This window comes from Colletotrichum graminicola (genome assembly GCF_000149035.1).
Source record: "Colletotrichum graminicola M1.001 genomic scaffold supercont1.21, whole genome shotgun sequence".
In the NCBI taxonomy this organism is placed as follows: Eukaryota; Fungi; Ascomycota; class Sordariomycetes; order Glomerellales; family Glomerellaceae; genus Colletotrichum; species Colletotrichum graminicola.
This window is the reverse complement of record NW_007361025.1, coordinates 396,139-411,691: the sequence shown is the minus strand read 5'-3', so window position 1 is coordinate 411,691 and position 15,553 is coordinate 396,139. Positions and strand designations below refer to the sequence as shown.

The following is a 15,553-nucleotide window of genomic DNA, read 5'->3' as shown; positions in this document are numbered from 1 at the left end:
CAGGAGCCTAGCCATCTAAGTTTATTCAAATATCTGGAACATGTTACTTGCTATAGTATACCACCTTTCTTAAGTCTCATATACGCGCAGCTGGCTGCTTGTTCTGAGTCTTACAATCGTTTGACAAGCCTCTTCATCTATAGGGTAGGGTTAGGGTTAGGGTTAAAGGCCAATGACTCTATGGAGACCGTGCGAGGGTAAAGGTGCTGGCCTAGAGATTTACAGTCAAGTGGACAAAGAAACTCGACAGTGCAGGAAAGGATATTCACAGCAAAATGACGAACGAGGTTTCCGACTAGTGCGAGCACTCGGCTGTTGCTAGCAAGGTTTGAAAGATCCGGGAACCGCCAAAGGCGGAACGGTAGATACAAAAGTCAAACAGAGCCAACCAGAGCACGTCAGGCAGTGGGAAAAGTAAAGTTATACTTTTCAATTGAGCATATCGGAAGTGCCTCGACCCGCTGGATTACATGGTCCCGGTTGCTGCTGGCATCGTGCCCGTCCACGTCAAAGGTGTAAGTACGTGACTCGTCAGTTCTTATCGCAGCTGTTTCATATTGGACTGGACTGCATTAGATCGTGCGTCGAGATTAGGCGTCACTAATAGACCTCTTCTCACCGGCTCTTCGACCTCCAAGACATTGCTGTCCTTGCCTAGATCCCATTGGCCAAGGGCAGCCAGCTTCTTATTCTGAACACAGATTGACCCCATCTTTTTCCCCACAGTTGTCCGAGAGGAACGTGGCAGCCAGATGATCTAGGCTTGGCTAATCTGCCATGCAGGGTCAAGAAAAGTGGGAAGCCGAGACACCTAGTAACGAGATACCAGACACACGGACTAGGTGTTCAAGAGTCTGATAACAGAAAAAGTATCGTACCGGCCGGCGATTCGGGTACTAGGTAGAGGGCTTGATGGAAGCAAGTAGCATTGAACACTGCATGTATAGCAACTTGAGGATCCTGTGGGAGACCCAGTCATATCGGACTATAAAGGATGTTGGACCAATAATTCATGTCAGTGCGAAGGAAAATTTCCTATTCACATGCTGTCGCCGCTTTCTTATCGCAAAATTGCCCGCCACGCACTAGTCCGGAGTCGTCGACTTTAAGGGTCCTGACCCACCCACAATATTTAAAGACATTCTAGCCACCGGCCTCACCGACTCTCTCCCTCGGTTCACTCTTCATCTGGCTACCTACAAACCGTATTCTAGAGGAACCAGAGCTGCAGCATGGCATCCGTTCAAATTCTTACCATCAACAACTTCGTCCGTGATATAAGAAGCTGACCACAGACACTCACCCGCTAGCCTTGCATCTTGACACCTACACCATCAGTAGGTGCTTCCGAGGAGCCTCGATCAACCCCAGTCACTCAATGTTCTAATGTGAAGCCGTAGTTCGTCGGCTCGTCTCATCGTAGAGTTCGCATTGACCATCCAACACAAAAGCTACTTGACTCACAAGCTACGGCTAACCTGGAATCACTCGCAATGGACTCCGTCGACAGCGACGCTTCGACGATACTGACGGACTACCCAGCATCGAGTCCCTCGAGGCCGTCCTCCGCCTCGTCCGCTCCCTCTCTAGCAGCAACATTTGACGACAAACCGAAGCCGCTGCTCTCGGGCGCTGCCACCTCTGTGCACTTTGAGATCCGTGATACCCCCACGGCCGGCCGCGCCGTCTTCGCCACCAGGGACATCGTCGCGAACACCTTGCTATGGCGCTCAGACGACCTCACCGTGTCCTCCCTCCTGCAGGAGTACAGGCGTGAGGTCTGCGGGCGGTGTTTTGCTTACAACTACGGCAGAGACCTGAGAATCCAGGACCACACCGTGGGCTTCGCCTTCTGCTCGGACGAATGCCAGAGGACGTGGCGGCAAGAGAATGGTGAGGTAGGTGTCCGGGCCTGGGCCGAGGTTAAGAAGCTGGCCAAGAGGAAGAGCAAAGAGGACAGCGAGCTGGTGGATATTGACTTGCCGCGACCGACCCCAGAGGAGATTGCGCAAGCATGGAATGCTACCAAGACGCAGGCGGATCTGATACTGACGTTCAGAATGGCGGAGCTGACGGACGACATCGAAGGCGGACCGCAGAACCTGGCGTTGAACGGCAACGGCAACGGCAATGGGCCGGTCACAAAACAACACCGCAAAGCCGTCCAGAAGGCGCTCCAACTACCCGTCCACGCAGACATCATGGGCTTCTGCGTCAGCGGCATCATCGCCCAGTACCAGACCCCGCAGAGGTGGGAGCACGTCCTCTCCCTGGCCGTCGACCCGACGCCCTACTCCAGCGCCGACGACCTGCGCGCCTTCACCCACACCTACCTGCACCTGCTCGCCGTCCTCCCGCCGCCGCTGCTCCCCTTCACGACGCCGCAGTCGCTGCTGACCCTCTCCTCGCGCGACAGCCACAACGCCTTCGGCATCCGGTCGCTCGAGGACGAGGGGTCCGAGCTCTTCGGTCACGGCTGCTGGCCCGCCGCCAGCTACTTCAACCACTCGTGCGGCCCCAACGTCGACAAGAGGCGCGAGGGCCGGGCGTGGGAGTTCCGCGCGTCGAGGGACGTCGGCAAGGGGGAGCAGCTGTGCATCACCTACCTGGGCGGGGAGGAGAAGGCGATGCCGAGGGAGACGAGGATGTCGACGCTGAGGAGGAATTGGGGCTTCGAGTGCGGGTGCAAGAGGTGCGAGGAGGGAGCAGCTGTAGCGGGTGTTGTCTGACTGGGCAGATCAATGTCTGCGTGAAATCATGGATTCAGTGCCCCCCTCTGGAAATGTGTGCTGCCCGGTTCTGTTGGATACAGGCTTGAGAGAGTAAATGCAAAAGACTGCATGACCTGATTCGTTCGTATTTCTTCCAGTGAGGCGGCTCGCATTTGTTGACTATTATGGTTGAAGATTGAGTTTACGTTTGGTGGGGATGGTGGGAGGGAATAGTTGCCGCTATCGGCCACCCAATCTCAGTCTCGGCCAATGACACGGAGCTGTCATTTCTGATCATCATGCGCCGACCTATCACCAACTGGTGTGTGCCCGGATCCAGCGAGCTGGGTTTTGGCATACGGTCGTATTCCGGGTTGCCGTTATGTATCTGTGCAACATTAGGAGGGACCGCCTTGGACAATGTACCTTGGTATTTCTGGTTGCCCTATGGTTAGGAAGGTCTCTCCAACGTTGTGAGTGAGGTTCGTGTTTACTTTGGTTAAACACCGCAAAACCACGGTGAGGGTTTTGCTAACAGGATCACACACGCACTGCAAAATGAAATACATGCATCGACTTTTAGCGTGAGTTGACAGGATGGCAGTCTCGAACTGATCGCTAGGTCTGCAGACTGCAGTATCCGTCTTGCCTAGCTTCATGTCTCAGCACAGCTCGTGGAGGTTTCATTTGCAAACGGCTTGGTTCCATTCTTTACCACGCATCTCGACCGAGACGTTGATTCATGGCTGTACCAGCTGAAATATATATTTTTTTCTCCGGCCGTAAGACTGGCATGACTGCATTCCATGTGCCATGTCACATGCCGTCTTATTGACCAGAAGTATCTCCACCATTTCGTCGAAGTCTCAGCCTCAGCTAAATACCACTAAACCAAAAGTTAGTTCAAAACCCAAGTAGCAATACAGTAATCAAATCACATAGCAGCATAAGTCGTGTCTTCCTGGAGGAAGAAGAAGAAGAAGACGAGGCTATCAATAGACCCCCGTCTTCTATAAGAACCCGAAGCCCCTCCGCTTAGATTGCCATGGCCAAGGCACATGTCATCATTCAACGTTCACCTATCCACTTTCTCGGAAGATGACGAACTTGAGCCCCAACTCCTCGGACCTCTGGACGTCCTTCGAAGTAAGGCCTCCAGGGTTCGCCCCCGTGGACGACGGCCCTCCAGCCAGCGGCGCCCAGTATTTTTCACTTTCAGTAGACTCAGGTCGTGGATACTACCGTCAGGCGCCAGAGGAAGACCCGAAGGAAGACCCGGAGGAAGAGCAGCTCCCCCCACCTACTCCCAAGCGCATCATCATATGCTGCGATGGCACCTGGCAGTCGTCCGTGAATGGGCGGTGGGGCATTCCCTCCAACGTCACACGACTTGCTCGTTCCATTGCGCGCACTGGGAAGATGAAAAAGAAGAAGGAAATCCGAATTGAGAAAGGGATTGGAAATGAGTTTGAAATGACGGAAGAGGTCGAGGACGAATTCCCTTGTCCTCAGATCGTGTATTATGGCTCAGGCATAGGCGCGGGTACTGGTGTCAGCTTATTTGAGAATCTGCGACAGGCAATCTTCGGCGACGGCCTTGTCGGAGAAGTCATCAAAGCTTACAACTTCATCGTCATGAACTACTGCCCGGGGGATCAGATCTGCTGCTTCGGCTTCTCCCGGGGCGCCTTCACGGCTCGCGCGGTGGCGGGTCTCATCACGGACATTGGCGTCATTCGGCCCAAAGAGATGAACGACTTTCCGGATCTGTACGAACTCTACCGGAAGTATCGCATCACAGACGGCCCAACCTTCCGCCAGACCAAGGCCTACAGGGAGTGGATCACCGGCCAATTCGAGGGAGGCAAACAGACTCGAAAAAGGCACCGCCTCCCTCCGGAATCGAGCAGAGTCATAGAAGTCGAAGGCGTCTTCGACACTGTTGGTGCCTTGGGAATCCCTGGCCTGTATTGGGTCCAAAGGTTTCTCAACTGCATCGCGCTTTACCTCCCACAGCTTGGTATCGATTACCAAGGATTCTACAGGACTTCCCTGAGTAACTGTACGTTCATGTCGTTCTTAGAACACTGCTTTGCGCATGGATTTTCGGCCTTGCTGACCAGCTCTAATTTTATGATTTCAGACACCAAGCATGCCTTTCACGCGTTGGCTCTTGATGAACATATGGCTCCCTTTGCGCCTACTCTTTGGCATCTTCCGAACGCAGAAGAAACTGAAAGAGAAAAGCATGATTTGGAGAACTACGAGTCTCTCGATAAGAAAGAGGTCAACGACTACTTTGAAGACCTTGCCAATGGTAAGATCAAAAAAGATGTAACTGAGAAAGAGCTCAATGAGGCGTGGGATAAAGTGGTTAAGGTCCATATGGCAAAGGAGCCAAGAGACTTCACGCCGGAATTGCGCCAGGTTTGGTTTCCCGGTGGCCATGTCAACATCGGAGGTGGCAACTCAGCCGACCTGGCCGGCTTTTCATACGATTTCGAACGTGAGTAACGTGTTCAGTACGTGACTGACACGCAGGGCCGCTGACCCCAATTTCCTAAACAGAAATCGCTCTCATCACCTTCTCCTGGATGTGCGATCAAATCGCGCCGTTTATTCGTCTCGACGACGGGAAGGTGAAAGGCAAACCAGACAACTATTCGAGCCTTGCCCATCGTGAAATCAAAGCACGCGATTACCTGATTTTCAGCTTAGAACAGAAAAGAAACTCGGGCCTACCCGGATTTCTGCGGCGATTGTGGCGCTCAGTGGTCTCTCTCACACGTCCGACCCCAGACAATAACAGGGAAGCCGATATTTGGGGCACAGGAGATACCATTGACGTCTTCAAAATCTTTGAGAGCTTCTACATATTTGGAATCTTCGTATTCTTCTTGAAACTCTTACCCCGCATGTATACCGACAGGACGCCAGGCCACTACGAGGACAAGTTCCGAAAGGGAAGTGACACAAAGGAGATGATCCATCCTTCTATTTATTACCGCATGAGTGAGCGCCCTGACTACAAACCAGGCCCCCTGGTGCCAGACCCAGAACCGAAAAAGGGGGAACTCAACAGGCGCCAGCCAAAGTGGAAGAGCAAGGAAGTCAACATTCAGGGATACGTGATCAAGAAGGAAGACCGCATATCACGCCATATGGTTAATCAATCGAAAGCCAGGGATTTCATGGCTCCACTGATGGAAGTTGGGGAGTAGAGTACAGAGTGGTTTCATCAGTAGAGCTTTTGAAGGGGTTTCTTATGTTTTTCTGTCCCTTTGTCCTTCTCAGATTGCTCTGTTTTACTGTATTGCCACCTTGAAGAAGCTAGGAACTACAGATAATTAACTAATAATATTGATCAATATTTCCCTCATCTTCTCAACTTCTATTCATGCATTTTTATGTTAGCTAACCTGGTGTGTGTAAAGTCTGTACAGCAAGTGCCGTATAATGACATTATACCAACCAAACGTATACAAAAATTGCCTTCTCTGACACCATTTAATGTTGTTAAAAATACGTCTTTTCCATGACGTGAGACATGAGGGGGTATGCAAAAGAGAAGAGCTGGGTGGAAACATTTAGACGATCAGGACGCTTTTAATATCGTGCACAATGATGAATGATTTACATCTGGGATTTTCCAGTATGCAATGAAGTTACAACGGCTTGGTTGACTCTAATAATACCCCTCTTGACCATTCAAGTCTAATCTTCTCGTGACATTTGTCTCTCCGAGCACCAATTGTGCGTTGCGCTCGTCGTCTGCTCTAGCTCGAACAGTCTTCTCCCAGACTCGGCTCGAGGTAACACCCGCTCCAGCATCCGCCAAATCCTCGTCGTTGGGGACTGGCGTTTTCAGCGCGAGTATCATCAGGTCTTGGAGGTCCGACCACGGTATGATGCTCAAAACGCGCACCCCCACCCCTCCTGGCTCGTATTCGAAGAACTCGAGAACACTCATGGCACCCACCCCCAATGCATAGATGGCCACAGTGCCGAGGTAGATGCCCATCGTAGCTTGGGCCCAATGTAATGTGCGACGTTGTTGGCCAGATCCATATCCGTGGCGCTCAGCGACGATGTATATGGGCAGGTCTTTGTGGAAAGCTGCTTGAAAATCCTCGAAGGGTCCGTTGAGAGGTGTGTCTTTGCCCCGCCATCTCTCGAGACGAAAAGTTGAATTTAACGGGGTCACCTTGTGTACTCCGCCACGATAGCCGTGTTGCTCATTGAGGTTGATATACGCCAGCTCATCGCTGCTACTATTCAGGACTACACGCGTATTCTGGTGTTTATAGGTGCTTCGAGCAAGACCCTCGGTAAGATAAACCCCGAATACCTTGCTGAGAAACATTTCTGCTCCGGTCTTGTTGTCACGGCTGAAAGGTGCTGACACCGGCAGGGTAATCCCGTTCTGCCTCTCCGTGGAGGAGAAGGTTTGAACAATCTGTTGCAGTGCCGTGACACTGGTTGTGTTGGTGGTATTCCAACGTGGGTTAAGAGCTTGGAACCAGGCACTAGAGAACCTCACGGTGTGGACCTCAACCATGGAATCACTTTCATACAACCCTCGCATCGTGCTGCTTTGGCTAAGAGAAGATCGCAGTATATCACTGGCTTTGGCGTCGACAGAGAAGTTCGACGGAGCCCAGCTTCCGATTAAGCTGCACAGGAAAACTATGTCCTTTGATTCGCCCGAGGAATCATCTGGTATCTGTCCGTTAAGGAAGAGAATGGATGAGTTTTTTTTGTTGACCAAGAAATTTGTGGAAATCGACACGTCAACATCGAGATTCGGGTTCGTCAGCCAGCCTTCGTCGAATTCCTTACGATTCTTTTGAAAATATTCGCAGTCATCATCATGGAAGCAGTTAAGTGAGTCGACAGGATAAAAGACAGGCTGTTGATCCTCAACCAACTTATGCTTATCATGAATCCTGCATGTCGACTGCACAAATGGCTGATAAAGTATCGACTCTTCCTCTGAGTTCTCAGGGTTTGTTCTTGTGGTGTTGAGTCTGTAACGGGGCTCGCGTGACAACGCGCCCACTTCGGAGCTATGGATATACTTCTCAAACAGGCCAATGCTACCCGTAAGAAAATGTCGAGGAGTGGTTAACAGCGTGGTTGAGCTGATGCCATCGGAGTCGTTGACGTGGGTGAAAACAATGTGTCGTCGCAGATCGGCTGACGTGGAGTGAAACGCAAGGTTGTTCGTCAGGTCCGTGGCTGCGAAATCCAGGAGCCAGCTCGATATCTGTGGGAAACCTCCTGCTGCGCAGTAGTCATTGTATATGCCCTTAACCGTCTTGCATTCTGAAGGTGCATCATGCCGGCCCGCAAACCAAATATTTTCCTTGTTCCACGAATACCGCAGGGGAAGAGTGATGTTTCCGAATGCAATCGAGTTATCGATCTTGTACCAGCCGAGAGTTGGCACAAGCAATACAGCGGATGCTGGTCCGACGGTGGTTGACAGGATGGTAGCGAAGACAACAAATCCTGGGAGCAGTATACCCCAGGGGCTTGAGGTATCAAAACCTTGGCGCCAGAACGCTGTCGTTCCCATATAACCAAGGTCGCCGACTCGATAGCCGCCCGTGAGGAATCCTAACCGAACACCATTTGTCACTAAACACCGTCGAAACATGGCTAGTGCGATGGAAGAAAGCGATGCCACAATGAGAAGCTCGTGCAGCTTGGCCACAAGTTGGAGAACGTTGTTGATGGTGTCGGCGTCCACATGATGACCCATTACAAGAGGCCCATCATCTGGGTACCAATAGAACCTTATAGAGCCGACGCATAAGATAGCGACAGTCATCGCTATGGCAGGAACATGAACGATCCACCCATTAAGGTGACGAGTCCAGCTGCTTCGAGCGATTTGTTTTGGTACTCTGGCGGTCTTGTTTGCGCCGGTGAGTGTTGACCTTGTAGCTTTCTGGGCTTCTCGATAGCTTGTGACACGTCCTGCACTATCGCATCGCGTGTGCTCCTCTGGACTTCTTGACTGATCATATATGTCATTCCGATCGATCTCGTAACACCAACTGTCTCCATCTCCATCAATAGCCCCTGGAGTTCTTGCTTGACGCGAAAGCAGTGGCGCGTCAACGGTCGTTTCGTCATCGTTTGGTCGCCCAGTCGCCGAAGGCGTCTTGCGGTGGCCTCGGGCGTTTCCGGTATGGGTTGCGTCTGGAGGTGATGACCTGCTACTTGGAAAAGTATGAGCCTTCTCTGCCCGCGCGACACCGGGAGGTTGACGTAGTTCAATGTCGTTTTGTGTTGAGGCCATTGGAATACACTCCAGTCGACTAAATAAGACTGATTGTTATTGGCTATGCGTGTAATGGTATGAGGGGTTCTGGATATTTCCAATAAACTAAATGGAAGAATATGCTGCCAGCCTGCTAACCCTTGATGCTAAGCATGCTCTTATATAGGTGGATAAACTGCTCAGCATCACTATCTTGTACAATCTGACATCGCCCCTGCTAGGTTGCTGGGGAGTTGGGGACCGCAAACCCAATATTGGTTACAGCCTGCTGATTGCAAGACGCTGTGTAACCATAAAACACAAATCTCGGAATGCAATTGGGTGCTTATGCTGCTGCTTTACCCCCCAAAGCCATGGTCTAACAGCATCTTATGTCATATATCGGATCAGGCAGCAGGTTATATGCAACCTTTGTATCCTTGATGAACAGACAGCATGCCTATAACGTAAACTGGTGTGGCTTGGACTCATCTTTCAGCTGATGTCTAATCTCCTTGTCGTTATGGAGATGTGCATCTACAGGTATCATGGCCCCATCTAGACTCTGCAAGGCTCTCCTGTTTATGTCTCACAACGCGTCTTCTTACGAGTCAATTCAAGGGTGCTCGGCTTATCTTCGACCTTTCTCAGGGTCAGCTTGAGCTCCGCTCTGTGTTAATTGCCTCTTCTCATTATATTTCATGATGATCCCTATATTCTGGTCCAAAATTCGGAACTTTTGTGCTCATCTCTCAATAGGCCAAGACCACAGAACTGGTACTGATGTTCCTCTGACTGCCAAGAACCACCCCCAGAACTAGCTGCGGTAATTCAAATGTCCTGTTACTGCTTTCTCTCTTTCTTTGTTTCTTTCTTTCTTGTTGGGTGGGGGGGTAGTAATGCAGAACTTTTTGACCTCGACAACAACATGGTACATATTGGGGTATTCGAAATTACTGGCACGGAGTGTGATGTCCTAGGTCACATTAGTATATCGCATTGTGTTTAAGTAATGTCGTGATGCCCTCATGTGCATCACGCGCATCCGGCTCCGGTCGGCCGATTTCTCTGGACCAGAGAAATAGTTATTCTAAACTAAGCCTTGTCTCTACGTAGCTAACCTACTTAAAGAATACGTATTTCTTTAGGCTAGATTACCTATCTTTACACTATAGATAGTTAAGCTGTTTTCCTTATAATCTTTTTTACCTAAATAGTGCTTTTATAATAGTTATAAGCCTAGCTTATACTATACCCTTAAATAATTATGTCTAAAGCACCTATAGGCTAGATACCTCTCTCTTAAATAAACTATTTCTCTATTAGCCTTTTTATAATAACTATATTAATTAATAGCACTTAAAAGCTAAGGACATAGGCTAACTAGCTTATATAGTATATAACCTTATATATTAAGGTAGTAATAGGTTATATTTAGAAATATATTAATTTAAATAGCCTAACTATTAATAAAGATAGTAATCCTTATCTTAATAAGGTTCTAAATACTACTTATATTTATACTATTAATAAATTTATTACTATTAGTAATATATTATAAGTATAATATAAGTTACTACTAGTAATAGTTAGATATTAATTACCCTTATAAGTGTGTAACTATTTAATTATAGTAATAAAACAGGTGACCTGCGTACTCTTTTGTACGGTTGTATTTCTTAGTGGTTATGAGCCTAGCTCCTAGTTAATTAACTAAGTTTGATGTACAGTTACAACACACATAATAGAGGGTCTTTACCTAGGAATCTAGGGTTTCTACCTTATATAACATAACGTGTCCAAGGCCTATAAGCTTTGTAAGCCCTTAAGGGGGTGAGTTAGATATTAATTACCCTTATAAGTGTGTAACTATTTAATTACAGTAACAAAACAGGTGACCTGCGTACTCTTTTGTATAGTTGTATTTCTTAGTGTAATAACTAATCTTAATATAAAGCTTACTTATTAATTATATCTCTTAAATAAAACTATACTAAAGACTATTTATAAGTAATAAAAAAAAGTATTTAACTCCTTTAAGTCTTAGGTTAACTTATTAGTAGTTAAGACCTTACTTTTACTAGCTTAAATAGAAGCACTTAAATAAAAAAATACCTCTTTTTACTTAATAATATAAATTCCTAAATACTAAAATACGCTTAGTAACTTTACTAACTAGACGCTTATTTAAAAAGAATACCTTATAGTTATAGACTAAGTAGAAGCTAGTATTAATCCTAATACCTAGCTTACTAAATAGTAAAATATATATATACGCACTAAGATCCTTAATATATCTAAAGTTAAAGGCATACTTACCTCTAGGCTATTTCTTAGAGCGGTCTTACATAGGATTACCTTTTTCTAAGTAACTTATAAGCTCTTAGAGATTATTTAAAATAAATTATAGAGGTTTTATATTAAGAATCCTAATTACTATACTACTATCTTTATAGGTATACTTAAAGAAGACTTATTTACTATAAAATATAAGAGGAAGGGGTATAGTATATATATAACCCTAGTAAGTTACCTTATAAAGAGGTTAGTAAATAAATTACCTTACTTTAAACCTAAGCCTTAAGGTAATTTATATATATATAGTTACACTTACTTATAGACTATTTTAAAATACTTATATATTAAAAAAGCCTTTACTAGTAACTTTAAAAACCCTACCTTAGTCTTATTTATTTTTATATAATAAATTTATAATTAAATTAATAGCTTAAAAAATCTAGACTTATAACTTAAACTTATTTAGAAGGGGTAAATTAAAGTAAGACCTTTATTTAAGAAGTATATTCTTTAGATAAATTACTTATAGATCAGTAAATAGCTATAAAAAGGTAAGAAGGATAATAAAAAAAAGATCTTTTATTTAAGGTTATTACTTATATTATTAACCCTACCTTATTATAATTACTTCTAGCTAAAGTCACCTAAGAACTATAATCTTATAGTGTCTTTACTATACCTTTTTTAGGCCTATACGTCTTTTTATATAGTACTATATTAGATAACTATAGCGCTATATATTTAGTAAATAATATTTCCTTACTAGAACCTAGTACTATTAAGATACTAAAAGAAGACGTATAATAAGTTAATTTAGGTACTACTTTATACCTTATACTTATAATAAGCACTTATATAATAAAAGGCGTTCTTAAGAGCTAGGACAGGACAAGCTTAGACCTTATACTTATAGATATAGTATTTATAAAAGACTTTTATATAAATATTATCTTAAAAGCCTTACTCTAAAAAATAAGTATTTAGTATTTTAGTCTAGACTACACTTTATAATATAGTAAATATAAAGATAGCTTTATAGTTAAGTAACTTACTTAAGTTACTAATATCTTTTTTCTTAAATATAAGCCTCTCTCTACTTATCTTATTTCTAGATAAATTCCTATAAGTAATATAACTATAGTTTACGTTATTATAATAACACTACTAGGCCTTAGCACTTCTAGATAACTATCTTACTAAGATTAACTAATATAAAATAACTTAGCCTAGCTTTAGTACCTTTAGGGTAGACACCTTAGTACTAAAGCGCTTAAGTATCTTATTACTAAGGTAAAAGGTATTAAAGTTAAGGCTTTTAATAGTCTTAACTATATTTACTACTAGATAACCTATATAAAAAAGGTTATCTTATAACGCTAATTAGAGTAATAAGTAATCTAACTATACTATAAGATTACTTAGGATCTTTTTAACTACCTTAATAGCTTTAATAATAGCGTCTAGCTAATAGTTATTAAAAATAAGTTTATAAGTAAGTTATTTAGCTTTTTATATATTTTAAAGACCTATAAGAGTGTTTTCTAGGTTCTATAAGTATTTAAATATAAGTCTATTAGTATTAAGGCCTTACCTTATATAAAATATACTAAGATATAGATTACTTTATAATAGTAATTAATAGTAATACTACTTTCTAAAGGTAGACCTAAGATAAAGGGATTAAGGTTAAGACTATACCTCTATATATAAAGAAGCTAAATAGTAGCACTAAGAAGGCTAGGTAGGAAGTAATAACTTAAGGTATTAAGATACTCTCTAGGGCTAACCTTCTCCTTAAGCTATAGGTTAAGGCTATAATAGCTAAAATCTACCTTTATAATATTAGCCCCTATAAGTAAAACGCCTAGCTTTTACTAATTAAGAAAAAAAAATAGTTTAAATAATATTTCTACTAGTAGTAACCTTAGTACTAAGTAAATCTTAGCTAGAACCTATAACCTTAGTAGGGATAGCTTTATATATATAGCTACTAAGCGTACCTTTTTTAGAGGGATAAAAAGAGAGATATAAGGAGATAACGCTTTAAGGTAGAACCTAGGGGCTATATTAAGTACTTTATAAGATATATTTAAAATACTTATAACTTATACTAAGTATAAATTTTTTTACTTTAGTAAGTTATTATTATATATAATATTATATTTAATAAAAGTTAGTTTTATATAAAGAATAACACTAAGTAGGCTATCTTAAGGGAGGAGGCCTATAGGATTATAAATAATTATTAGTTTTACTAAATAAGCCTAAGTTCTATACCTTAAGTATTATAAAGGTAATTAATATAGCACTAATACTATAAATTATACGTAAAGAAGGAAAACTATTATAGGATTACGTAGCGAATTTACTACATAATATCCCTGTAGATCTAGTAGATTTATAGCAAATTAGCTGTAGTTATTCTAGCCAATTAGCGTTAATCTATACTACTAATATCTAGGTAATAGTTAATATTATAACACTAGTAACCTTCTAAAGTGCTATAAATTACCCTTATTTTCTATTTATCTATAAAGGGCCTAAAAATGTAATAAAAACAAAAGGCTAAAAAGTATTTAATACTTTTTAGATATATAACCTATTATATATATAAAACCTATCTATTTATCTATATCCCTAATTAACTGTTATTAATTAACTACTCTAGCGCCTTATTTAGTAATAACTTTATAAATCTATCTACTAGGTTATCCTCCCCTTATATCTATTAGATCTTATAGATCTTATGTTACTTATATAACTAGTAAAGCGCTATAATATTAATTATAAGTTACTTCTCCTTAGTAGTGCTAAGCTTTATAATATACTTATAGAGGGAGTATAAGTTAGTATAAAGGATTATTAGGATTTATAGTAACTTAAGGCAGTTAGTAATTATTATAAGTGTAGTGCTAATTATATAGGTAACGTTAGCGCTAGTAACTATACTATAGACTTTAGAAGCTAGTACGCTATATATAACTTTTTTACACTTTATTAAGCTAAAGTAGATAATATTACTAGTAAGTGTAAATTTCTTATTATTAGTAGTAGGTTATATAGCGTTACTTTTATTAGTAAGTATAATAATAAAGCTAAGTTATAAGGTAAGGTTATAGTTATTTATAAATAAGCTATTAATAAAGATAAAGAGCTTTATAGTTATAAGGTTAATTAGTAGAAAAAGCAGGCTGTAGTTAAGGTAACTTATTTACTATTTAATTTAGTAATTAAGAGCCTTAATTTCTTCCTTTATAGGTTCTTAGTGTTATATAGTAACTAAATAGTTAAAGTAAGCCTTAGGTTAGTAGATTAACATAATATACGCCCTATAGGCCCTTTACTAGATAAAATCTTACTTAGTAGTAGGTAAATTTATATTAACAGGCTAAAGCTTCTTGCCTTAATCCTTTTACTAAAAACTTATTTTACTATTATAACTAAGGGAAAGCATACTGCTATTAAAGGTAATAAAATTATTAATAGTTAATAGTTACTTAGGCTTTATAGTAAAAGTCGCCTTTTTAAGCTCTTTCTCTTTATAGGCAGAGAATTTATTATCTATAAGGCTAATTATATTATCTATTTATATACTAATAAGGCTAAAATCCTTATTATTAGCTAATAAAATAAGTAGGTAGGGGTTAAAGGTTAATAAATCTATCTAGAGATTCTCTCTATAGTAGTAGTTATATATAGCCTACTAGTAGGTGCCTGCCTTAGTAATACTATAAAGCGGCTTTATTACCTTTATAATAGAGTTACTAGGGTAAAGATAGTAAATTTATATAAGAAGTTTTATAAGAATAATATAGTTAAGTAGTGTTATAGATTAGGTATATACCTAGGTAATATTATATAACTAGAGGTAAAATCTATATTATAAAAGTAAAAAAGTAAGGGTAAGGATAAGTTACTAGGCTATCTATTAGATAGTAAGTAACTATATAAGGATTATCTTCTTACTATTATTAGTATAACCTTAGATAACTAACTATAATTTCTTATATAGTTACTTATTCTTCTTTTTAACCTTACGTACTATATATAACTTAAAGATCTATATATTACTATACGTTTTCTTATTATAGGTAATAATATAAAATACACTATAGTTAATAAGGGCTTTTACCTCTACCTTATTAGATTCTTTAAAGGGCTTACCTAACATAGTAATAATGCCTTTTTTATATAGTTTAATAGTAAGTGTATAGTTAGCTTCCTCCTTTATAGTAAGGTATATATTAGAAACGTTAATAGTAAGGTGTATCTTATA

At 41.8% G+C, this 15,553-nt stretch overlaps 3 protein-coding genes across 3 annotated transcripts; 2 read left to right on the top strand and 1 right to left on the bottom strand.

Moving 5' to 3' along the window:
- Positions 1-1,493: 1,493 nt before the first annotated feature.
- On the top strand, positions 1,494-2,729 carry GLRG_05980 (uncharacterized protein; the record flags this gene model as incomplete). The annotated part of the gene is made up of 1 exon (XM_008096665.1): positions 1,494-2,729. The coding sequence occupies one exon, from the start codon at positions 1,494-1,496 to the stop codon at positions 2,727-2,729; it is 1,236 nt and encodes a 411-aa protein (XP_008094856.1).
- Positions 2,730-3,809: 1,080 nt separating this feature from the next.
- On the top strand, positions 3,810-5,932 carry GLRG_05979 (uncharacterized protein; the record flags this gene model as incomplete). Its single annotated transcript, XM_008096664.1, has 3 exons — positions 3,810-4,773; positions 4,855-5,217; positions 5,280-5,932. 3 exons carry the CDS (start codon positions 3,810-3,812, stop codon positions 5,930-5,932), a joined length of 1,980 nt encoding a protein of 659 aa, XP_008094855.1.
- A 464-nt stretch (positions 5,933-6,396) lies between these two features.
- On the bottom strand, positions 6,397-8,475 carry GLRG_05978 (uncharacterized protein; the record flags this gene model as incomplete). Its single annotated transcript, XM_008096663.1, has 1 exon — positions 6,397-8,475. One exon carries the CDS (start codon positions 8,473-8,475, stop codon positions 6,397-6,399), a length of 2,079 nt encoding a protein of 692 aa, XP_008094854.1.
- Positions 8,476-15,553: the final 7,078 nt, after the last annotated feature.